Source organism: Monodelphis domestica, chromosome 1 (assembly GCF_027887165.1).
Source record: "Monodelphis domestica isolate mMonDom1 chromosome 1, mMonDom1.pri, whole genome shotgun sequence".
Taxonomy (NCBI): domain Eukaryota; kingdom Metazoa; phylum Chordata; class Mammalia; order Didelphimorphia; family Didelphidae; genus Monodelphis; species Monodelphis domestica.
The window spans coordinates 400,363,104-400,388,444 of record NC_077227.1 but is presented as its reverse complement, the minus strand read 5'-3'; the positions used below and the strand labels follow the sequence as shown (position 1 = coordinate 400,388,444).

Below are 25,341 nucleotides of genomic sequence, written 5' to 3'. Positions count from 1 at the left end.
ACTTGGCCTGCTTTCCCTGCAGGATTAACGGAGGGAATGCTAGAAGGGTGAGTAGGGATGGGGGAAGAGAGAAGGAGGCAGCAGACCAGGTTTGCCACAGGATGGCAGTGTCTGCCACTTAAGAAAAAAGCAGGACACGATTCAGTGGAGGCTGAAATTGCCCCTGGTATTTTTTTCTAAGTAGCTCAGCCCTAATCTTGAGGGTCAAGAAGAAGCTGGGGCATCATGGTGGCTCACTTTCGGAGAGAGACCACTTGAGCCTGGCAGGGTAACAGGGAGCTTTTGAGACAGGGTCTCTGTGCTCTTGCCTCCTTGTGGTCAGCCAAAGGAACAGACCATGGGGTTCCCCAGGCCCCTTGGGAATCCTCCATGGTCCATAACCACCATTTTAAGTAGCTCCGCACAAGGGAGAGAAGAAATGTATAAACTTGAAGATTAGAAGAGATCTCAAGATCTAGTCCTTCCCTCTTTTCTTTAAGCTTTGAAAGTCTTCTTTAAAACTCAGAGACAAATTCTTGGGAAATGTGTATTGGAGTTTCTGTTATGTCTAAGTTTCTTCAGTCCCTTCTGCTACGGTGGGAAACTATTTAATCTTGGTCTGAGCATCATGAACTCAAGGACAGTCGCTCCTCTCAATCTTGCCTTCATGGCACTCAAGACTTGGCTTCAGCATCTCCTCAGCCATCATTCTCTGGGAGAAATAGTTGCAGATCCCCTAAATCATTCTGTAGCCTAAGCCAGAGCTTCGTTTTGTTTTTCCTCTCCATAGGCTTTTGTTCTGGTTCCTCAGGGTGTGAATGAATGAATGAATGAGTGAATGAAAAAAAAGCATTTATTAAGTGCTTTGCGGTGTACAAAATATTGTTTGAAGTGCTAGGAACATAAATTATAAAACCAGACAATCCCTACTTTCAAGGTGAAAAGAGGGGGGGGCCCGTGTGACAGGTTGGCATCTGCCCAAAGTCTTTGCCTGTCCTTTGGGGAGAGTGGAAGGTCGGTCAGGAAGGTTCAGAGTGTCTCAAGGCCTTCCAGACCTTTCCCTCTGGTCTGGGCCTCTTCCCTGGATTATGAGATTGGTGAGGTCAAAGGCAACATCCCACATATGGGGAGCCCTGTCCAGAGCATCTCCTACTTCCATAGTTTCTCTAGAGAGTGGAAAAGCACCGAGAGCAGAGAGATACCTGCATGCTATTGTCTCAGGGCAGACTTCCCTTTCTGTCTGGTGTCTGCTCTCTTGGCAGGGTTAACTAAGAGGTTTGGTTCTGGTGGCTCTCAGGGGAAGATGTATAACGGTTCTATGGTTTTCCTGCAGAAATGGGTACAAGTTCCTTTATTGTTCGGCTCGAGCTATTGGCATGGCGGATATCACTAAAAGATACCTGAAGTGGGTGAGCGACCAGGGCTGTGTTCTCCCCCGAGGCCCCCTCCTCTTGACCCCCAGCAGCCTCTTCTCTGCCCTTCACAGGTAAAATGCCACCCTTCTCCCTGCCCAGCTTCATTAGAGTTTGTGATGCCCCTGGAATGAATTAATCAGCAAGCATTTATTAAGGGCCTACAATTTGCCAGGCATTGTGCCACACTTATATGAATGGCTCGAAACAGCATTGAGAAGGGGGTGGCTAGATGGTCCAGTGGATTGAGAACCAGGCCCAGAATTGGGAGGGCCTGGGTTCAACGATGGTTTCAGGAACTCCTTAATTGTGTGACCCTGAGGAAGTCACTTCACCCCCCCCCCCAAATTGCCTAGCCCTCAACATTCTTCTGCCTTGCACTCAAAACATAATATTGATTCCAAGATGGAAGGTAAGGGTTAAAATAATAAAAAAAGAAAGTAACTGCACTGAATGGTCCCCTTCTCCATGGCACCTTGGAGCGTGGTTCTTTTCGCTGAGAAAGTGATACTCATTAGGAGATTCTCAGTGCCTTTGGGGTGAAGATGAAGACAAGGCTTCTGTAAGAATGTTACCTCTGGGGGTGATGGAACCCATGTGGAAGTTTCTCACTGTCTGAAAAAGGATCCAAAAGTCTTTTGGTTGTTCTCTGTCCCCTTCCTTTTCTCCATTTTCAGTCAATACCATCATTACTAGGGGGGGGTAGTTGGATTGAGAGCCAGACACAGACCCAGAGGTCCTGGGTTCAAATCTGGCCTCAGATACTTCCCAGCTGTGTGACCCTGGGTGAGTCCCTTAACCCCAATTACTTAGCCCTTACTGCTCTTCTGCCTTGGAACCAATACATGGTATTGATTCTGAGATGGAAGGGAAGGGTTTTTAAAAAATACCATCATTACTACCACTCTCACTTAAGTTTACAGAGCACTTTCTTTATCATTTAAATAGTATAAATATTATCCCAGTTTCTCAGGTAAGAAAACGGTGTCCAAAAGAGACATCTTGTCTACTGTCATGTAACCAGCTAGAAGTTGAACCTGGATCTCCTGAATCTATATCACAAGCTCTTTCTCTCCATTGCATCATGTACCTTTCTGGGCACTTTCCCTCAGCATCTTGTGTGAAGACTGAAGACCTTTATCTCCTCTGTAGCCCTGTATTCAGCTCTCACCTCTTCCCTTTGGGAGGCAGAGGAAGCCTCAGCCTTTCTTCAACAGTTTCCATTTCTGTAAAATGAGGGGAATAACTCCTCTAGGACCTATGTCACAGGGCAGTTATGACCAAATGAGGCGATGGTATATTTGGTTTGGGAGAATTTGTACTAAGCTGCCATCTTGGCTCTGCCCCGAGAGGATGGTATATTTGAAAATCAGCTACTGTGACTATCTCTACCCATTGGCCTTTCCAGGGAGGTGGTGGAAAAGAAGCCTGAGGTGTTCAAGATTGCATGCTTGAGGGACATCCTTCACCTATTCAAGCACGAGGGAAATCCCTTCTATGCTGGCTTTGGGAACCGTAGCAGTGTGAGTGTGCCCTCTCTCTGCCTCCTGGGCTGGGCTGAGGGAGGTCCACCCTTCCCACCTCTCCATCTCCTCCCTGCTCTTCTCCAGGACGTCCGTGCCTATCTTCATGTAGGGGTCCCCAAATGCAGAATCTTCACCGTCAACCCCCAAGGACAACTCATTCAGGAACTTGTCAAGAACCACAAGACCACGTAAGTGTCGCTCTCCAAGCCAAAGGTAACTTGGTCTAATGGATGAAGAAACTGAGGCACACGGAGGTTGAAGAACTTTTTCAGGTCACACCGAGGGGGGAATTTAGTGTTCTTTACACTGTACTATGGAAGCTAGATGATGCTGTGGATAGAACACTGGGCCTGGAGTCAGGAAGGCCTGAGTTTAATCCAGTCTCAGACACTAGCTGGGTAGCCCTGGGCAAGTCACTTAAAAAAAAAATCTCTATTTGACTCAGTTTCTTCACCTGTAAAAGGAGAGTAATAAAAGCACTTGTCTTGCAGGGTTGTTGCAAGGATCAAATGAAAAAAATAATTATAAAATATATAGAAATATATAAAATATTTTTAAATTATAAAATTAGCATAGCTATTATTATGGTGCTGCCTTTGATCTCCTCCATCACCTCCACCTTCAACCTTCATTGAGGAATAAGAACACCTATGATAAAATAGAACAGGTTTAAAAAAGGAGTGGGGAGAAACTAGTTTGGGCTAGGGTCAGACTCCTGAGGCTTTTCATCTCTACTACCTATCTACTATTTTCTTTTAAACCCTTACCTTCCTTCTTAGAATTAAGACCATGTATTGGTTCCAAGGCAGAAGAGTGGTAAAGGCTGGACAATGTGACTTAAGTGACTTGCCCAGGGTCACCCAGCTAGGAAGTATCTGAGGCCAATTTTGAACCTAGGACCTCCTGTCTACCTATCTCCTTTTAGGATACTCAGTCCTGTCCTATCTGGGAAGCCTGGGTTTCCTAGGTAAATAGAGAGGAACAACTTTGTAAAAGACCTGGAGTTAACAAGGTGGGTTACTTGAGCCTAAGGAATTCCAAAGGAATGTGTATCGAGTGCTTCACAAACTGTAAAGTGCATGTAAATGCCAGCTCTTATCTCAGTTGAGAAGCAAGTGAGGAGGAGTCCAGGGGTGGGGTGGGGTTCAAAGCCAGGAAGTCCCACCTCTCACAAATGTTGGCCAGGTCCTCTTGTGTGTCTTCTTAGTGCTCTGGTCAACTCTCAGATTACAAAAGATGGGGAAGGTACCAGTCCAAAGGGGGAGAGGAAGTTTCCTCATTAGCGAGTTCCCTCTTCCAAGGAAGCCCCACGTCCTGTGCCCATAAGAGAAGATCTGATGGAGCCAGGTCGTGGCGGATGGGCCTAGATCTGGGGCCAGGCCTCACTTCTGGTCCTCCTTTCCACCCTTAGGTTTGAGCATCTCCAAGAGACCGTGGAGCACATGTTTCCACCTACAAACGCGGGGCCCAGCGTACAGTTGCTCCATCCAGAGTTCAGCGGATTCTGCTATTGGAGGCAACCCTTGGTTGAGATTAACCTGTCAGATCTCAATTAGAACCTCTCGCCATCCATCCTGCCCCTGTGCACACACACAGGCACCCGGTGCCCACCCTTCCCCCTCTCCTCCCACAACACACACACTTCCTTGGCTTGAGGAGGGCAAGAGTGAGTCCATCTTCTCTTCTACTTCCCCGGGGTGGCATGAGGGCCTCATTCAGGATGGAAGTCCCAGTGTGGTCTGTGTGCCCTTCTCCCAGCACGGGCTGTGATGGATTGGAATGTGTGCCCCGGAGCAGAGTAGCAGCAGAGGGGGCGGGGAGCAGCGCAGGCCTGGAGGTTCCTTCTAGGGCAGGCCAGAGGGGGACCCTGCTGCCTGGCCAGCTGGAGTAGCCATTTCTCTTGCCCCAGTGGATAGGATGCGGGAATACAGCACAAGAGCTGGAGGAGGAAGGGGGCCCAGTGTGGAAAGAGGCCTTAGTCTTATTGCCCTGGAGAGATTAAACCAAGAGTGTGTAGTTCCCTGCCCTTGCAATTTATTCTGCATCTTGACCTGCTTGTCTGTCCAATGTCCAGGTTTCGGTGTCCCTCGTTCATGAGGGTGTTTTCCCCTTTGAACGCACTCCCTAGGGAGCATCTCGATGCAATGGAAAGTATATCGGAGTTGGAGTCAGGAAATGTGGGTTCACATCTTGGCTCTGTCCGTACTTTTGTGACTTTGAGAAAGTCATTTCCTTCCTCTGGGCCCCCATTTCCTAATCTATAAAATGCTTGAACTCACTGGACTTTAAGGTCTTTTCCAGCTCTAAATCCTAGGACTATGTGAGTGGCAGTAAGGTATAGTCAATAAAACTTGGATTATAAGTGAGAAAGAACTGGGTTCAGAACCCAAATCACACTAGCTGTGTGACCCTGGGCAAGTCAACTAGTGTGGCCCTGGGCAAGTCAGCTAACCTCTCTAAGCCTCAGTTTCCTTACCTGCAAAATGGGGCCATAATAGCACTTCTTGTGAATATCAAATGAGATATGTGTAAAGTGCTTTGCAAATCTTATAAAGAACTATAGAGACATCTATTATTATGATCATAATTATGACTTCTAAGGTACCTTCTGGTTCTCTTGCAACTTCTTTTCTTCACCTGGGAAAGAACACCCAGAACAGCTTCCAAATAAAACTGCCTTTGTCTTCACCTTCAACCTATAAACACTCAGTGTGGGAGGGACATTAGAGATGATCTGGGTCAACCTTCCTGATTTTACATGTAAGGAAGTGAAGGCAACGCGTCTTACATAATAATAATAATAATACCTAGCATTTATATAGCGCTTTAAAATTTGCAAAGTGCTTTACTTTAGCTCATCTTCGTAACAACCCTGTGAAGTGGGTGCTATTGTTAACCCCATTTTACAGGTGAGGAAATTAAGGCACACAGAGGTTAAATACCTAGTCCAGCCTCACACAACTAGTAAGTATCTGAGGTAGGACTCAAACACGAGTCTTCCTGACTCTTAAGTCCTGTGCTGCTGTCTCAAAGTCGTGAAGTTGCAGAGACAGGACACGAATCACGTCTCTTGACTTTTAGTCCCCAGTTCTGTCTACACCATCCTGAGGAACCCTTTTGAAAGTGATTTTCTCTCCTGGGTTCACATGCATTGGGTGGGTGGTGCACTTTGCCTCCTTGGCCCATTCACCGAAGTCTTGTATTGGTGACCTAACGCAAGATCTTTTCTTGGCTCAGGATGGGGAAGAACCTAAAAATACCCAAGGAGGGAGAGACAGTAGAAATGATCTGAGCCAGCCTTCCTGATCTTACATGTGAGGCAGTGTAGTTCACCTCCTCCCCACACCCAGAGCTGGGAATCCTGAGATCTGGCCCAGTTCCTGCAGAGGCAGCTTTGAGACAAAGGCACTGGTGTGAGGAGACGGGCATGACCCTGCTGTGTCCTCTCAGCTCTGGATCCTGTTTCTCATAATCAAAGGAATCACTTTCTGACTGGCAAGAAGCTTTAATCCAATTCCTGCCCTTCCCAAATATAACAAAGTTCCAAATCCAAATGAAGCACATAATATCAAAAGAAATGGAGGGAGCCCCGATGGGATCTTCTACATAGAAGGGGTAGGGGGGTGTTGAGAGTCATTTCTTCCCTGGAAAAAGGCCCATGGCCACTCTAATGGGACCCACTGTGTGCTGGGTCAGGTCCCCCCTTTCCCAGCACACCAGCTCCATCCTGAAAAGGCCTCCCTTTCCTTTCTGGAGAAAGTCAAAGTTCTAGGTCCATTCACCTTGTCCCTGAGCAAGTGGAGCCAGGCAAGGAACCTTCTAAATGAATGGCCTTCAAAGAGGCCAGATTAGCACCATGGATTCCAAGCTGCTGCTCATCAGCTTAGAGGTGGCTTTGTGCCTGGATTTCCCACCAAGTAGGCCTTCTGAGGGGCTTGGGGCGGGGGATGGAAGATGTCAGGATCTGCATGATTTCACCCTGGCTATTACCAACCTAAGAGTAGCTCTACTTTGCTGAGATTTCCCCTATTTGAGAAAAATCCCTGCTTCCATAGCAATTTCTCTCTTATGAATGGAAACAAAGGGCAAGACAGGATCATAGCACTTAGAGCTAGATGGAGGTCTTCAAGATCATCTCCAGCCCCTTTCATTTTACAGATGAGGAAACGGAGGCCTAAAGATCTTGACTTGTCCAAAATCACATAGTTCTAAATAGTCAAGCTGGGATTTCAATCCATGTTCTGTCTCCAAATATTCAATTCCTTTCATGACACCACAGGATCAGCCAAGGACCCAACTTCCCAAGGGCCCATGCCTAGTGGAAGGTGCTTTCCTGGATGGGATGGCAATGGATATGAGAGGAAAAAAGCCAGTCTCACAAACTCCTGTATCTTTAGGAACTTCCATTGTTGAATGCTATCTTTGTTCTTTTCTTTGAAGGCTTGCTTTCCTTCCCCTGGAGAAAAAATAGATGCCTATAATGTCCTTTTAGAGGAAGGGGAGATCTCCAGGCAAAAACTCAACCACCTCCAGGTTGAATCCCCCTCAGGTTTTGTCAGCCTGAGCACTTTGTGTTGTCAGACCTAGAAACAGAGGCTCCTCATAGAAATGCAAAGCTGCCATGTATGGGGGGGAGGGAGGGAAGAGTCCCAGGAGGATGAGCCCGGCATGGAGATCCTGCTGAGAACAAAGTCTGAGCAGGGCCTGAAGGAGAGGCCCAGGTGGGATGAGAATGGGAACAGAGGAAAGAATCTGGTTTCCATGGAGCAAAGGAGAATGGAAGTCTTTGAGGAAGCTAGCTGCTCCTGGTGATGGAGACAGAACCTCCTAACACAGACATTGCCCAAATGGACATGCATGTCTAGGGCTTGCTTGGTGGCTAGAATCCTGTGGGCCTGATCAATAATTTGGGTGTGAATGAAAAAGCCTTAAAGAGGCTACCGAGTCCAATCTCCTTTCTGCAAGTCATAACAACCAACATCCATGGCACTCCTGGATTTTCTAGTTTCGAGTTGCACTGAGAATGGCCAGTGCATGTATTTTGGCAATTAGATGGCTTCAAGAGCCATGTGATGAGAAATATCCTGGAAGTTCCCCAAAATGTTTTTTTCGTTGTGATTGGGGGGAAGGGAGGTGACTTGTAGCAGCAGAAAGGAGAGCCTCGAAGGGCTTGAGCTGAGTTTGACCCTGTACCAGCTTGGCTAATTCTCCTGCTGCTCTCCAGGCACTGGCAGAGGCCCAATGTGCTCTGACAATTCAGCCACTTTGGCTTGGCAGTCCATGAGGCCATCCCGAAGGCTGGTGATCTCCTGGGAATGGGCAGCTAGGGTTCTGTTCAGTTGGTCCATGTGACCCCACAACCCCCCTACCCGTCTCAGGACTTCATCCTGAAGGCTGTCCAGGCCTCCCGCAATAAGGCCAAGCTTGCCACATGTGCTTTCTACCTGGGCTACCTGCTGCTCGAAGTGGCCCACCTCCTGTTGCACGTTCCTCGCCGCATCTTGGCAACTGCTCAGGTCACTGGTGACCCTGGCTTTGAACCTCTCCAGGTCCCCTTTGAGGTTTGTGACCTGCTTGTTACTCACCAAGAGTTTAGATCCCTGATCACTGACTCTGGCTTGGATCGAGTGGACCTCATCCTCCACTCTCTTCTCCCGTTCATCCAGGGATGAGTTGACATACGAGACGGTGTCCGAGTACTGGCTGACGGAGTCTTTGAGGCCAGTGAGGGATTTGCTAACGGTGTTAAGGTTGATCTTGAGCAGAGTGATTTCTCCTTGTAGAGAGCTGGTTGCTGCTTTCTCCAGCTGTCTCTGGATTTCTGAGACGGTGGCATTGAGCTTCTGAAGGAGGTCAGCATTGCTGTCCACCTGGAGCAGCAGGGCTCTGCTCTTGCTCTGACAGTCTTTCACTTCTGTGGTCAGGGTTTCTAAGTCTTTGGAAGTGGAGCCAGTAGAACATAAGCTCTCCAGGGAGGTGAGCCTGCTCTCTACCACGGCTAGCTCCCGGATGGTCTGTTGCCCAGTGTTGGCCAACTCCATCTCCACCAGTGGCAGGTTCACCCCTTCCGTAGATCTCAGAGTACTGATGTTTCCCAGCTCACCGACAATGGTCATGAACCGATCCTCTATGGTCTGCATTCTGTCCTCCACTGTGGTTCTGATGCCATCTAGCTCAGATCCCACTAACCCCTTCATGCCTTCTTCTAGGTCTTGGCAACAGTCACCTGCCCCTCCCTCAGTAGCATTAAGCCTGGCCTCCAGGTCTTCCAATCGCTGGTCAATAAAGTTGTCCAGGAGGGTGGTGGAGATTGGGCTAATCTCCCCATCTAACTGTGGGGCCTGACTCCTCTGGCCTTCAGCGAGGGTGTGCAGACCCTTCTCAAGGATGTCCATCCTCTCAGTGACAAAGGTCAAGTGGCTACAGCAGTCTTCTGCCATGGTCAGCCCCTGGATCTGAGTCTCCAGCAGGGACAGCTCTTTTTTAATTTCCAGCTCTTTGCCATCCAGGCTCTGCTGCAGCCTGAGGCTCGTGGCTTTCTCCTCCTCACACTGCTGCTGCAGCTCCTTGATTCGGAAGTCGCACGTGGCCTGCAGGTCCAGTAGTTTCTTCTCAAAACCATCCAACAGGTCACCCCAGAGGTGACTCAGTCTCTGGTCAATATATTCTTCCAGCAGAGTCAGGGAGGTGAGCGGAGATGGCCGGGTCCCCTCCAGCAGGTGTTTTATTTGAGTATCATGACCCAGGACTAGGCTGTGAACCTCATCTAGCAGGCTGGTTTTGGTCTTGAGCACATCACTCACCTCAGTTACTTTGGTCAGGATCTCTCCTAGTGTTGGAAATGGACCCCCTGCTTTGTCTGCAGGATCTACGACTCCTCCAGGGATTATTCCAAAGCCCACAGGAGCATCTGGGGCAGTGGGGGGATTCCCCAGGGCCCCAGTCATCCTGCTGCTGTCCTCGTGAATAGTCAGCTGAAGGTGGTCTCCTAGCCCAGCCACAAGTCCACTGAGGGTACCATAAGACTGAGTGAGGCGCTGGACATCACTCTCCAGCCGAGCTAGCCTTTCACCAAACAGCCCCGGGCCTTTCTTACCTGGGAAGGAAAAAATGGAATAGCAGGATGTAGAAGGGAATTCTGGGAGTCATATCCCCCAAATTACCCTTCAGAAAAGACTACAAGTTAAAAAAAGACTAGAAGTGACCATTGGAGGTCATCCAGTCCAACCTCTTCATCTTACAAATGAGAAACCGAGGCCCAGAGATGAAAGATGACTGCCCAAGGTCATACAAACAGCAAGTAGCAATGAGAATTCAAAATCACCCCTAGTTGTCCTTCCCTCCCTACCCAGGCCACTAGTTTCCCTCAATGGAGTATGAGAAAGAATAAGAAGGTTCTGGGTACTTTGCTTAGAATGGCCCTCAAGGTCCTACTTCTGATGCCTTGTTCAAAGAATTCTGCAGGAGCTGGCTACTCATTGTCTCACCATAGGGATGGCTCTTGGTTCCTGGGAAGGGGCTGGTGGGCAGTCTGGCATAAGGAGGCACTCTGGGGCCTAGAAATGGCTTCTGCCCGGAAGGAGTCTGGGGGCCTGGCTGAGGGAGAAATGTTCCCGAGTCAGTGAGAGGATCAGAGCAGCCTTCTCCTGTCAGGCCCTGGCAGCAACGCCAGGCCAACTCCGTGATGGTCTTGTAGCCGATCTTGTATCTGGGTCTAAGGAGTGTGCGGTACCTGGGATGGAGAAGAAATTGATGATGATAGTAATAGTACTCACTCTTGAGTAGAATGAACTATTGTCATGGCTTTTGCGTCTCAGCCCTTGTCCTGTACCCCATTCAGGTCAGCTCAACCACATACCCTTGTCAAGATGGGATTAACTCTCCCCTGCCCATTTTTAGATTTAATCACCAGAAGCCTATATACTCACTTATACTTGAGTGGTAGAGGTCTATGACCCACACATGCAATAGTGAATCAGAATTGACTGACTGCCCCCCTGGGCAATCCTAAGCAAAGCTTTAGCTGTTATTGGTACACGTAAAATGGAAGGAAGTCACAGGAAGTGATGAAAAGGAAAGGTCTTTAAAAATGCCAAGAACTTCCTGCGAAGTGGTCTTTTGCCTTGAACTTGATCTTGAAGGAGCTCCAGCTTGGGACCTCAGACTGCCCTTGGATTTTTTCCTTAGAACTACCCTGTGGGTGAGTGAAAAAAGGCTGACTCCTTTCCTGGCTTTTCTGAAGGGACTAGCCTTAGGAGAGGCCTCCCCTCTTGAGAGAGGCTTCCTGACCAAAGCCCTTGCCTTATTCATCTCTGCTCAAGGCTGAGGCCCTTCCTGCTGAGGACTAGTTAGCCCTGCCTGGGTTGAGCCAGGGGCCAGAGGGAAATACTTAGTGTGTTAGGTTAGATATCTTACCCTATTCTCTCTCTGATTTTCTTACTTTTGCTCTTTTTATATTTTATAAATAAGTTGCTAAAAATCATTCGGAATTTAGTTAAATTTCTGGTGACCACACTCTGATGAATTTAGTCCAACCATTTATAATTTTACCCCTTACATTCTTCCCCTTACACATCTTGGCCTAAAAGAATTGAGAAAACCAGTAGGGCAGGAGAAGGAAAAGAGGCATCATAGTTTGTGGCAACCATATTCTGAAAGTTGAATGGTAATAACTGCCCTTTATGGCTCCTAACAAGCCCTACAAGGTTAATCTTGCAAGTGTTATTCCCATGTTAAACAATGAGGAAACCCTGTCTCGAAGAGGTTAAAATGACATTCTCCTTAGTCACTCAGATGGTGTACCAGCTGAGATCTAAACCCAGGTGTTGTGACACCAAGTCCAGCATTCTTTCCAGTAGACCCTCTCTATTCAATACAAATAGGCATAGTTAGTTTCTTCTCCTTCCTCCCTCCAAAACCCCTCCACCTCTTTCTTGAGGAGCAGTAATGGTGGCTTTAGGTTATAGCATTCAGATTTCTTCCACCCGGCAGGCACAAGCACATAGCCCACGGGGTTCTTGGGGGCAAAGGGAAGAGGGGAAGGATGATGGTGGTGGATACTATTTTCTTGGTCTGAGGCTATAGGAACCCAGGTACCCAGAGCCCTAAATATAGCCTGAGGGGATCTTCTCTTAATATGCTCTTTCCTTTCTTTTCCTCTCTTTCCCTTCTTATTTTTCCTTCAGTATAGAGATGAGGTGATAAATAGAGCCCCACAGAGGCTACTGCAGGTGTACCCTATGTCACAGGCTGAGAGTTCATTGCTTCTAAAAAATAGATGCAGATTATCACTACTCACACTACATCTAGAGTATTAAGTTGTGCAGACACTGGCAATCATAGGATAAAAGTTTCAGCAGAAAAGATCTTAGATCAATGACACATGTTAAACCCAGTGGACTTGTGAGTCAGATATGGGAAGGGGGAGGGGAGGGAAAGAATGAGAGTCTTGTAACCATGGAAAAATATTCTAATTCATCTAATAAAATAAATATAAATATTTATTTTATTAAATATATTTTTTATTATTCCATTAATTTTTATTATATTAAATCTATTATTTTAAAATATTAAATTAAAATAAAACTATTTTATATGTAATATAATAATATGAAATAATTAATTTTAAAAAAAGAAAAGATTTTCGAGATCATCAAATAATCCCATTCCCATTTTACAGATTGGATCTTGCCCACGGTCATGCTGCCAGGAGGATCTATGGCTGAATTTAAACCTAGGTCTTTACAACTCTGTATGTGGTACTCTACTCCCCCTCATTGAGCATCCAGAAAAGGGCAGTCAGGATTGGGAAGCACCTCAAGCCTATGCCATATGAGGTCTTGGTAAAGGAACAGAGGTGAGGAGAGGAAGGGTATTAGTCTGAAGGAGAGAAAGTTCAAGGAAAATGATGACTTCTTTTAAGTGTTTGACAAATAGTCATTGGAAAGAGGGATTAGGTTTTTCTGTGCCCCAGAAAGCAAAACTAGGAGAAATGGGGGGGAGATATAAAAAGGATAACTTATAACTGGCAGAACTGTGTAAAGAAAGAATGGGCAGCCTCAGGAAGGGTGGGCTCCCCAAACGTGATGCTGGAAAAGCACTTAGAAGACATGTTCTAAGAAAGATTCTTTTTTTACTATGGGTTGCATTAGGTGATCCATGAGGCCCTCTCCTTGTGTCTTTGAGAACTGAATTAAGTAAGTGCTACTACAGGCAGAGCTTTAAGCTAGAGTCCCATCTTGGATGGGAGGCTCATTCCTCTCAATCTAACCTACTGAAGGTATAAAGAGGTGGTAAGATAGAATCTTGTCCTCTTTTGGAATCCTCTGGAGGCTACCTCCTTCCTAAGAGTTCTCACACCCTAAGCCACAGCTAGAGGCCCAGCGGCATCTTACTGGGCTTGGGATCAGAAGACCTGAGTTTGAATTCCTAGCCTGACACTTTGGAGTTGCCTGCCTTTAGGTAGGACCCTCTATTTCTTTGAGCCTCGGTTGTCTCATCTATAAAAAAAAAAATGTGCCCTGCAGGCTAGAGTTGTTATTGTGTCCACATCTACTTCCACCTGAAAAACCTCGATGATTCTGGCATAAACGTCAGTTATCTCATATCTCCCCTGTCTGCCAAGCTTTGAGCTTCCCTCTCCTTCCAACCAACCAGGTCTGAGCACCTCTAGCTGAATCCCACCCTGAAGACATACTTACCCGGCCCTTTAGTAAGGGTGGTAGGAAAGGGAGAGGGGATGCTCTTGGAGTTAGCAGGCTAAGAGTTGAATGGGACTGGCCTTGTGACTTCAGGGGCAAAAAGCTGAGGGTAGGCCAGTGACTGAGTCCTGGACTTGGAAGTGAGTCCTGGAATTCCAGTTTGGAATCCTTCCCTCTGCTGGCCCCTCTTCCCCCTCCAACTGGGAAGGTAATCCTGGTGGAAGGGAGAACTAAGGGGTCTAGGGGAGGCAGGAGAGGGGTGGAGGGGGACAGTGATGGAGAGGGGACCCCTGAGAAGTCCCCCTTCCTTGCCTACCAGACAGAGAACCCCCTACACTCCAGCCTCTTGGCTCCTGTCTGCTCCCACTGGAGAGGTCCACATGACTTGAAGGTTTCCACTCCTCCCGGGCCTGTTCCATGATCTCAGCTGCAGGCAGCATGACCGCCCTGGCTTTCTAGGATTCAGGGGGAGGCCGGAGGGCAGGACTGTACAGGCTGGTTCTCTGGTTCTTACTGTACATACAGAAGCCCAGGCAGATGAGCATCCCCACACAGACTCACACCTACACACCTTCCAGAGACGTGTGCACATTGGCTACCCTTCACATGCACATGCATAGACATGCACTTTGAAACACATACATGCACACACCTACACACTTTTCCAGAAACAATCCAGTCATACACTGCTCTAACCTTCCATGGATGCCCATGAATTCCCACTTTCTAAGAGATGTACACAAGCACATTCACACAGACACATGAAGGGATATATGCACAGCTTCTAAGAGATCAGTACCCAGGCATATTTTTACCCTCATGTATGTACATGCCTACACACACACACACACACACACACCCCCCTCAACCTCACATCCTTAATGACTACTTGGCCTCGTCAGGCTTTCTTAATATTTTTTTTTTGTCCTGAACTCTGTTGGCAGTCTGGTGAAGCCTCTGGACCCCTTCTCAGAATAATGCTTTGTTTGTTTTAAAATCATAATTGAAGGAAATGCTGAATTTTAGTTAGAGCTTAGTGCAAATAAATGTGATTTTCCCCCCCAGTCAAGTTCACAGCTTTCCTAAAATCTGCCCAGGTTAAGAACCACCTTCTTTCCTCTGCCTCCATCACCTGCCCTTCTCCCCAGGAATCCCTTTACTATCTGGCTTCTATGACCATCACTCTTCTGAAACTCTACTCTCTAAGAGGGCTAGTGACCTACTTCCTCCTTTCTTGGTCCTCATCATCCAGGGCTTCTCTGCAATATTGGATCACTTCCCTCTCCTGAATTCTCCCTCCTCCCCTGACCTCTGTGACTCTACTACCCATCCCCCTCCCCATAAACTAAGTTCTGATGGGTACTCACACCACAGTTCCTGGGCATTTGGGACCCCAGCTGCACTTGTGATACTCTGCCTTGATGTAGCTCTCAGCTCCATCCTGCAAAATGCACGTCACGTTCTTCTGGACCACATAAGCACAGAGCATGCTGGGAAGACAGAGCAGTCTGTCAGGGTCTTTGACCTCAGTGTCTTCCCTCTTAGAATACATTTCTTCTCTCCCCTTTCCTGCCCCATATACCTCCCTCCCTTTACTTCTCAACATAAACCCTTGGCATCAAACCTACTCACCCCCCAAACAGGTCTCTCCACTTTTCTCCTCAGGAGCCTTCTTATGGATATAGACCCAGTGGCTGCCTGACCCCTAAAACCCAAGATAAATGGAATCTGCTCCCTACTCACCAAGACAGAGTTCTGTTCTTTCCTTATTATTATTTGGCAACCAGAAATTTAAGTTTGGTAACCATCAATAAAAGCAAATATTTGAATACCATTAAAAACCATCATAGATGAAATTGCACACTTCAAATTCTTACAATGTTAAAAATGTGCTTATGGCCATAATAAAATAAGGCTAAATTTTTTGTTTGTTTTGCTTCTCCCTTGATATCCCCATCTCTTTTTCTCTTTGTATTTTTATATATTTGTATATATATATATATATATATATATATTTAATGGCCATTAGTTTTACATAAATTGTAATTGGTATATATTACCCATTTTATATAATCTCCCATAATTGCAACCAGTATATATTATTGTCAAGCTGTTTTCCATATCACTTTATGCAAGCCTTTCTGTGCTGCTTGTAGTTTTCATATTTGCTTTTTCTTAGAGAGTAGTAATATCCCAGTGATGCCACGATTTACTCAGCCGATACTCTGATGAGCATAGAATGTGGATTACTTACTGAAGGTTCTCAGTCACCACCTGTAGGAGAGGACCACTTGCTGAGGATTAGTGCCTCAGTTTGTGGCAGTTTAATTATTCAAAGTCCCAGGAGGTGCTAGAGACCCTCTTGGTATTGCTTGAGGCCCAAAGTTTCTAGTTCCGATACTGACCAAGCCCCACTCAGTTTCCCCAGAGCTATACTCAAAACCAGGGTATCTCAGTCCTCCTCTCTCGTGCTGTTACTGTGATCCCATAGATTTTAGCACATGGACTCAAAAGATTCCATAAATTCCTAGAGAAGGCCTTAGGAGGACTTCAGGGAAGATGAAAGAGTGAGGTCAAAGGAAGCCCACATCCTCAACATCCCCCTCAAAACCACCAGCTACATGTAAAACTAAAGAAATTGGGAAAACTCCCAGAAATCCTTAACAGCTCACATTCATAGAGCATTTGAAGGTTATTTAGTGCTTTGCACACATCGTTTCATTTTCTCCTCACAACAATTTTGTGAGGTAGGTGTTATTAAGAATTCCATTTAACAGATAGGGATTTCTGTCGCCTCGAATGTCCAGGGGAAGATTTAAATTCCTGTCTTCCCAACTCCAAGACTAGCATCCACTATAGTGCTACAGAAAAGAAGAAACCTTGGCAGCCACTTTGTAACTTCCAGATTCTTCCATCCAGAGTCAGAGGAACAGGCTTAAAATTCAGATTATGCCATTTAATAGCTGTATGACTGAGCAAGATGCTTAATTTCTCTGAGTCTGACTCCTTCCCAGGAAAATTAAGGGGCTGTACTAAATGATCTCCCAGGTTCCCATGACCTAGTAGCTAGTAGTAGGTTTGGTTTGGTGCTCATAGAATCCTTTGGTTTTTATCAATAGAGAAATTGGGATTCAACTAAAGCAATTGACCCCAAATCCCATGCTCGGAACCCTGGACCAAGCACCTGCTCTGCATGACCTAGTGAGGGAGTTCATGGCCTGGGAGATGACCCCCAGCCCGTTCCCAGCCCTTGAACATCAGGCACACATACTGAGTAGTGGCTGGGGCTCAGGGCATGCAGGATACTATGCTGGGACATCTAGAATGAAAACAGCAGCATATTGCCTCAGAGCCAAGCTGGAGAAAGGAATGAGGTGGACAGGGAGTGGGGACAGGGAGAACTGAGGCCAGGGAAAGCACAAGCAGGCCTGGAAGACCCTATGTTGTCTACTTATCCTTTGTCTCTTCAGCCAGATGATCAGATTGGTGCCCTCGTCCCAGGCTCTATGAAGGGGTGTTGTGAAAAGGGGGCTCTGAGGACTGGTGAGGGGAGGCCAGCTGGGGGCTGGGTCTGGACTCTCAGACAACCCCTCCTTCCTCTCCCAGCACCTGGGGCCAGGCTCCCTAGCTCTGCCTGATGTTTGCACTTCGAGCAGCTGGAAAATGTGACTTTCCTGGAAATGTTTCCGTGGGCATGGCCAGTGTTCCAGTCTCCATCCTATTAGGCCTCCTTTGGCTTATTTGTCTTCCCAAACCCCACATCCTTTCCTTCCTGATCTTCTTAAGTAAGGACATAATTCTCAAAGGAAAAAAAAAATGCCCTCTTTCCCCACTTCAGCACCCATATCACCCATTTTACCTCTCCAACTGCTTCTCCCAGGAGGAGGCAAGAAGAGAGAAGGGAGGGATGTGAAAAGAGAAAAGAGGGAGGAGAAAGAAGGGGAGGGGAAGGAAAAACAGAGAGGGAGTCAAAAGAAGAAAAGAAAGGAGTTGGGGGACGGGGATCGCCGAGACAGAAGAGGAGGAAAGGAAGGGGAGGGAGACAGAAAGAGAGAGAAAGGAGGGGGAGGGCAGGGAGAAAGGGAGCGAGAGAGGGAGGGTGGGGGTAGGACGAGGGGGAGAGATTTTGGGAAAGTAGAAGAGGGAGTGAATTGGCAGCTAGAACCTTTGTTTGATCCCGTACGACCCTCTCCTCCAAACAGGGTGCTCTCCCCTCCTTCCGTCCCCCAGCCCCGGGGGCCGCACCGGGGGGGGGGGGGGAGAAAGAGGAGAGTGTAGATATGGGGGGCTGGGGGAGGGGGAGCTGCTTCTTACTTGTGCTGCCCCTCACGGAGCCGCGGGCTGGATCCCGTCGTGTACAGGTTGTAGCGGCCGCGGCTAGGCGGGCCGGGCCGGGGAAAGTAGGTCCCCTTCGCCTGTGCGCAGGAGATCAGTGTCCCGACGCACAGCCAGAGCCGAAGCCAGCGCGCCCCCCGGTCCGGGGGCCCCATCCCCATCCCCGCCGCCCCCAGGCCCGCAAGCTGGGGGCTTGGCACTGATGCTGCTGCTCCCTCTCTGTCTTACTGCCCGCCTGCTTCGGTCCGGCGCCGGCAGAATCACTTGGAGAGTGTGGGCCCGAGTTTGATCTCCAAAAGAGCAAGCCCAAATCGGTGGCGAAGAATGTCCCGAGGAGACACGAGCCCAGCAGAGCTCCCCGGTACCCCCCTTCCCACCCCTTGAATCCCCTGCTCCGGCCCCTCTCCCGGTGAGCCCCCTTACCCAGATCCACTTCCCTCGAGATCTCTGGAGTACTCTCCCCTGAACCCCCGCTCTCCGAGCCCCAGGCGAGCTCCTCTATCACCCCTTCCTGAGCCCTTGCCCCTGCAGTTGCTGGAGCCCCTGAACCTCTCGTTCTGAACCCAGCCCCCAGAACCCCTGCCTAACCTCTGGACTGCCCAGGAGCCCCTTCCTCCAGTTTGGAGCCCCCACCCTCCTTCCCTGAGTCCTACTACCTCAAGCCGCAGCCCGCAGGCCCCCCGCCCTCCCCGCCTCCCGCTGGGCCCTGGCCCTGGGACTCTGGCTCGCGCTCCGACTCGGGCTCCCGCGCACCCAGGAGCTCGCTGCCCCGGGCGGGCTTGTGCTTTTGTAGCGCCTGCGGTCCCGCAGTCTCCACCGGCGCAGGCGGCGGGGCTGGAGAGGGAGGGGAGGGGCGGGGAGGCCGGCGGGAGAGGGGCGGGCTCTCCATAGATTAGCATAAACTGCTCTCTCTCTCAGTCTCTTCCCCCAGCCCCGGACCTCACCCCATCCGGGAGCAGATCCGAGACCCCACTACCGCGGGGCCTAAGAAGAAGGAGCTGGTGGGCCATGAACAGGACCCTGGCCCGCCTGAGCGGCCTCAGGGTGCACCAGGGTGCTCCGAGTGGGCAGCATCACCCCCCTCCTCCCAGCTTCTGTAGAAGCGGGGGCGGGAGCAGCATATTAATAGAGGTCTGCCGTCCTAGAGCGGAGAAGAGATGATCCCCTCCTCGTCCTCTGCCTAGCTCGGACCCCATCAGGAGCATAGGCTCAGTTCTGGGCACCAAGGCGGGAGGAGCGCAGGGACAAGCTGGCTGCACGCAGGGTGATGAGTTTTTCCACCGCATGAATCCTTCCCGATGATCTATCTCCTAAGGCACAGCCCAGAGGTCTTGAGCAGAGTGCGCGGAGAGAGTGCCACCTCGGGAAGACTGGAGATCTCTGAAGTGCTGGAAAACAGAAGCGTCTTCAGAAAGGGGCGATCAGCCGGGGGAGAGCTGGACACCGACCTACCTTAGGAAGCTCCTTTGAGGGGACGGGGTGTTGAGCTCCAAGAAGAGGCTTACGAGAACTATACTCACCGCAGTCAAACGTTAAATGGTTATTTTCTGCAAAAGAGATCAAACCTGCCTCTACATGGCCCGGGAAGGCAGGACAAGGAGCAATGGGTGCCCGTTAAGAGAAAGATAAGATTTGGACTTCTTAAGAAAAACAACCATTAGAGCTGTCGCAAAGCGAGATGAGCAGTGTGAGCAAAGGGAGAATGATTTTTCATCGCTAGTGAAATGAATGAAGGGGTGTTACAGAGGATATTCCTGGGCAGGTACAGGCTAGACTACGCACCAGTTAACCTTGCTGAGCCTCAGTTTACAAGTTTACAAAAACAGACAAAAACCCCTCAAATCCAGGGCTCTGGACTCCAGGATCTCCAGGATCCCTTCCACAACGAGATCTGAGATCTTAAAATCTCTCCCAACTCTGAGAGTGATTCTGAGACCACAGCCGCCCCTCCCACCCTCTCTGAGTCTCGCCTCTTCTCGGCCCACCTTGAATGTTTCTCTGGGAATGGAGAGTCACCCAGCTTTGTGAGTGGGCAGGGCTCCCTACATCTCCTTACTCCCTCCCTTCATCAGGATCACATAGACTGAATGGAATAGTCTCATCTTTTTGCCACATGCATCCTCCTTCACCTCCTGGAAGAATTTGACAACATTCAATAACCCCAGATGGTGTTGAAACTGTCTACCTGTCTGTCCATCCGTTCTAGAGCACTGGCCTTGGAGTCCTGAGACCTGAATCCATATGCCCACTACAACAATGACTGGGTGCCCTTGGACAAGTTAATTTACTCTCCATACCTCAGTTTCCTTATCTTTAAAATAAATGTAGGGAGCAGCTGGGTAGTTCAGTGGATTGAGAATCAGGCCTAGAGATGGAAGGTCCTGGGTTCAAATCTGAACTCAGATACTTCCTAGCTGGGTAACCCTGGGCAAGTCACTTAACCCCTATTGCCTAGCCTTTACTGTTCTTTTGTTTTAGAATCAATGCAAATTGATTCTAAGATGGAAAGGTAAGGGTTAAAGAAAATAAATAAAATAAATGTAATGGTACTTTCAATAACTAGTTCACAGTTTTGTTGTTAAGAGGATACTCTGTGAACTCTAAAATCTCATAGATATGGGAGATATTATTATTCAGCTTATTGTTACAGTTCAGTCATTTTCATGTGTCCAATTTTTCTTTCTTTCTTTTTTTAAACCCTTACCTTCTGTCTTAGAATCAGTACTATGTATTGGTTCCAAGGCAGAAGAGCAGTAAGGGCTAGGCAATGGGGGTTAAGTGACTTGCCCAGGGTCACACAGCTGGGAAGTGTCTGAGGTCAGATTTGAACCCAGGACCTCCCATCTCTGGGCCTGACTCTCAATCCACTGAGCTACCCAGCTGCCCCCTGTGTCTACTTTTTCATGACCCCTTGGGGGGAGGAGGGATATTCTTGGCAAAGATACTGGAGTGTTTTGCTATTTCCTTCTCATTTTACAGAAGAGGAAACTGAGGCAGAGGGTTAAATGATTGGCCCAGGCAGGGTCACACAGCTAGTGTCTGGTGCTAGATTTGAATTCAGGTCTTTCTGACTCCAGGCTTAGCACTCTTATCTACTGTACCATCTAGCTTCCCCAAAACTCAAATCCCATGTTCCCTGCACAGGCATTCTTTCCTGACCAAGCCAAACCAGTGCAGTTTCCAAACCTATCTCCCATCCTTAGCATTGTCCCTGGAGTCAGATGACCTAGATGCAAATCCAGCCTCAAATGTTTACTACTCTAATGTTTACTAAGGGCAACTTGCTTATCTTCCCCGGACCTCAGTTTTCTTATCTGCAAAATGAGTGGGATTGGACTGGATGGTCTCCGAGATCCTATTCTATGATTTTATGACTCTGCCTCCCTATTGAAACAGCAGTGTTGATTCTCTTGTGAGCCACTTCACAGAATATCCCTGGGACCTGGGATCACCCTTGACCATGAAGAGATGCAATCCTTTCTAGGTCAGTTTGCCCTGGGGAAAAAAAAAACCATTCTCTGGTGACCAAGTTTCTAATGATAAATTTCTCTTCTCTTAGGCCAGTCCTCAGAGGACAGACCATATCCACCAAGCAGTTCAAACTTGATTTTTGTTGCTGCTGAGTCGCTTTCAGTTGTGTCTGACTCTTTATGAGCCCATTTTGGGTTTTCTTGGCAAAGACCCTGGAGAGGTTTGGTTTGCCATTTCCTTCTCCAGCTCGTTTCACAGAGGAGGAAACTGAGGCAAACAGGGGTAGGTGACTTGCAGAGGGTCACACAGCTAGAGTCTGAGGTGAGATCTTTGCCCTCAGGAAGATGAATCCTCCTGACTCAAGGGCTGGTGCTCTATACATTGCTTCCATCTAACTGCTTCTCAACCTCAGTTAGACCTGCCAAAGCCTTGCCTCTAATGGCACTGCCTTCATGAACCTCAGGCAAGGGGCAGCTAGGTGACTCAGTGGATATAGAGCCAGACCTGAGATAGGAGGTCCTGGGTTCAAATGTGGCCTCAGACACTTCCCAGCTGTGTGATCCTGGACAAGTCACTTAACCTCCATTGCCTTAGTGCTCTTCTGCCTTGGAACCAATACTTGGTATTTATTCTACAACAAAAAGTAAGAGTTTTAGAAAAGAAAAAAGAACCTAACTAAGGTTATGTTAAGTCATGACATCAGAATAGATCTTCAGTGGAGCTAAATAAATAATATTTAATAATGATTTAAAAAGAGAAGTTCTGGGTTTAAGTCCTGCTTCAAAAACATAAAAACAACTTAACCCCTCACTTTCCCCAGGCAAGTCTCAGACAGTAAATCACAAACCAGTTGGACATATTCATAGGTAGAAATGTTCCTCCCATCCTTCTTTCTCCCTCTCCACTGAAGTCACAACTATGGATTTCTCCTCCCATCCCACTTCCAAATTAAGAGATGTCACCCATTATCTTTTCTTTCATATTCTCAGGGCTTAGCATAGTTGGGGGAGAACTCAATTAGCACTTAAGTGCTTGTTGATAGGTCAGAAAAAGAGAAAATGAGCCAATCAGAGATGGAGAATTCTGTACTTGCACTGCTCAGAAAATTGCACCTAGCAAGTGCCTAGCACATAGTAGGTACTTACTCGATATTAACTGACTGTCCAGCTTGTCTGACTGATTGCTTTGTCATTTGATTCTTGTATGTCCCTAGGTGAGTTATTTCACTTTTGAGAAACTCAGTTTCCCCATCTGCAAAATGAGAGAGCTGGATTAGATGACTTCTGAGATCCTCCCAGTTTTCCATATATGGTTTCATGATCCCAAGCACTCTAAGTGGAGGGTTTATGGAAGAAGATGTATAAAAATCACACAAGCATTGCAATGAGGTGGCATAGAAAGAATTTAATCTGCACTTAGGGAAGACCCATACTGAGAAATAGAGGACCTACTAAAGTATCAATAAAGAATGATAGGAATGATGGGGCACGTGGCCTTCACTGGGACACAAATAAAATCAAGAGATCTAGAGGAAGACACATAGGGTGCACTTAAGATGGAGGCTTTACTGGGGGACATGGGTTAGGACCAAGGGCAGCTGGTGGTGACGTGGATATAGCTTCTGGAGTCCTAAGATCAAATCTGGCCTCAGTCACTTACTAGCTATGTGGCCCTGGGTAAGTCACTTAACCCTGTTTACCTCAGTTTCTCATCTGTAAAAAGAGCTGGAGAAGGAAATGGCAAACCACTCCAGTATCTTTGCCAAGAACCCTCCCCACTCGGAAGGAATGGCTGAACAAATTGTGATATATGATGGTGATGGAACACTACTGTGCTCTAAGAAATGATGAACAGGAAGATTTCATAAAGAGCTGGAAAGACCTTCATGGACTGATGCAGAGTGAAATAAGCAGAACCAGAACATTGTACTCAGTAACAGCAATATTATGGGATAATAAACTGCAATAGACTTAGTCACTCTCAGCAGTACAATGATCCAGGACAAATCTAAGGAACTTATGACAAAGAATGCTATTTACCTCTAGAGAAAGAACTGTGGGAGTAGAAATGCAAATGGAAATAGATGATTTATCACTTTAGTTTATTTGGAGGTTTGGGTTTTACATGATTATTCTCTTACTAAAATGAATAATATGTTTTGGGTGGTAATACATGTATTACCCAGATTGAATTGCTTACCAAATCTGAGAAAGGGGGAGGAAATGGACAGAAGAAAATTGGGATCACATAACTTTAGAAAACTTATGTGGACAAATGTTACTACATGTAATTAGGAAAATAAAACACCTGTACCAAAAAAAGGAAAGAAAAGAAAACCCCCTGAAAGAGGAGTCATGAAGAGTCTGATATAAACTGAAACAACTGAATAACACAGTAAATATGAGGAAACTGAGGCTCAGGAAATTTGAATAATTTGTTGGGGTTCATGAAATCACTGAGTCAGGACTCAAATTTAGGTCTTCTGACTCCAAGGCCAGTACTTTTCTTAATCTTTCTCTTCCTTCCCCACACCTGAAAAGAGGGAACCAAAGGCAAGCTTGGACACAGTAAAAGCTAGTAGATTGGCTAGTGGAAGGCTGGGTGAAGACCTGGCTCTATCAGGTGCCAGAGGACTTGACGGGGAACAGAGAGACCCCAAAGTGATAGGTTGCTTTCTCTTCCTTCCTAGATGCTTGTCCCAAAGAGGTGTGGAGAAAGGTGTGTGAAGGATTTAGCTCTATGATCAGGTTTGGACAGAGGCTCCATTTGTTGTCCTGCTCCCAGACTTAGCTAGGTTTGATGAGATTCATCACCAGAGCAGATAACTGGGAGGTGTGGGGATCACAGTCACTCCTCATACAGGAAGGGCATGTACAGAGAAGATTCTTGTTCCCTATGAAACTGCGGTAGTTTGTCTTTGCAGTCCCTTCAAGCTCAGAGGCTGGGATTCTGTGAACACTGATTGGTTGAAGTCCTGGCTTTCACTGAAATAAATTTCAGGTCTTCTTCCCCTAGGAATTAGGGACCTCTCTGATTCAAGGTTTCTCATGTTCCTTACCTGGAGTAAGGAAGACCTGAGTTCAAAGGTGGCCTCGGACACAAACTAACTGTGTGACCCAAGGCAAGTCACTTAACTCCTGGAAAAGGAAATGGCAAACCACTCTAGTATCTTTGCCAAGAAAAACCAGTGGAAGCATGGTTTCTCCTTTCTTCTCTTTATTGTTGTGTAGTCATGTCCACCTCTTCATGGACCCCATGGCCACACTTCCATGGAGTTTTCTTGGCAAAGATACTGGAATGGTTTGCATTTCCTTCTCTAGGAGTTGTGACTTGCCCAGGGTCACCCAGCTAGTTTGTGTCTGAGGCAACATTTGAACTCAGGTTTTCCTTACTCCGGGTTCAGGGCTCTGTCCACTGAGCCATATAACTACCTCTTCTCCTCCTTATCCTCATTAAAAACCAAGGATATAAGCAGTTCCAAAAGACATTTGCACGAGTTTACAGTCAGGCAAAATCAGTCCAATCAGACAAATAAAGAAAACAGGACATTCCGGTTGAGGACTGCTTGGTGAGCACACAGCACCATCCTCACCGTCCCTGCCTGTCTGGCTGTCCCTGGGCTTCTCTCCAAGCCCATCCTTGAAGGTCAGGCTCTGAGTCTTTCCTAGCCATCCCTGCTTTCCCCCAGTCAACAGTGCTAATTGAATTTAAAGTTTAAAAGAATTCCTTCCCACTTTCCCTTTCCCTGGGGATGGGGGCAGGGGAGTATCAGGGCCCTCTAACCCAGAACATTTGTCACCTCATCTTCCCTTCCTGTTGTCCCTTGGCTTAGGATAGGGGGATCCCTGAGTACTGGCACTGTCTCATTGCCCCTTACCCAAACCAGTCATATCCCTCCCCTGTCCAGCCCCTGAAGTG

General features: G+C 47.6%; 2 protein-coding genes across 4 annotated transcripts in view; one reads left to right on the top strand and one right to left on the bottom strand.

Moving 5' to 3' along the window:
• LPIN3 (lipin 3) overlaps positions 1 to 4,937 on the top strand; it is a 48,771-nt gene extending 43,834 nt beyond the window's left edge. For 2 of the 3 annotated variants that reach the window (XM_007474331.3, XM_016428427.2), the window contains exons 16-19: positions 1,313 to 1,465; positions 2,800 to 2,914; positions 3,002 to 3,105; positions 4,329 to 4,937. In XM_007474331.3, the coding sequence (XP_007474393.2) occupies positions 1,313 to 1,465; positions 2,800 to 2,914; positions 3,002 to 3,105; positions 4,329 to 4,473 (517 nt within the window). In that variant the 3' untranslated portion in view covers positions 4,474 to 4,937. The remainder of the gene's footprint in view (positions 1 to 1,312; positions 1,466 to 2,799; positions 2,915 to 3,001; positions 3,106 to 4,328) is intronic. The other variant, XR_008915223.1, reaches the window with a different exon arrangement.
• Positions 4,938 to 6,402: 1,465 nt separating this feature from the next.
• Positions 6,403 to 18,772, bottom strand: EMILIN3 (elastin microfibril interfacer 3). Its single transcript, XM_001381593.4, has 4 exons — positions 17,932 to 18,772; positions 14,985 to 15,107; positions 10,405 to 10,649; positions 6,403 to 10,013 (listed from the first exon to the last, which is right to left on the bottom strand). The coding sequence occupies exons 1-4, from the start codon at positions 18,111 to 18,113 to the stop codon at positions 8,119 to 8,121; spliced, it is 2,445 nt and encodes an 814-aa protein (XP_001381630.3). The 5' UTR covers positions 18,114 to 18,772; the 3' UTR covers positions 6,403 to 8,118.
• Between the last annotated feature and the right edge of the window lie 6,569 nt (positions 18,773 to 25,341).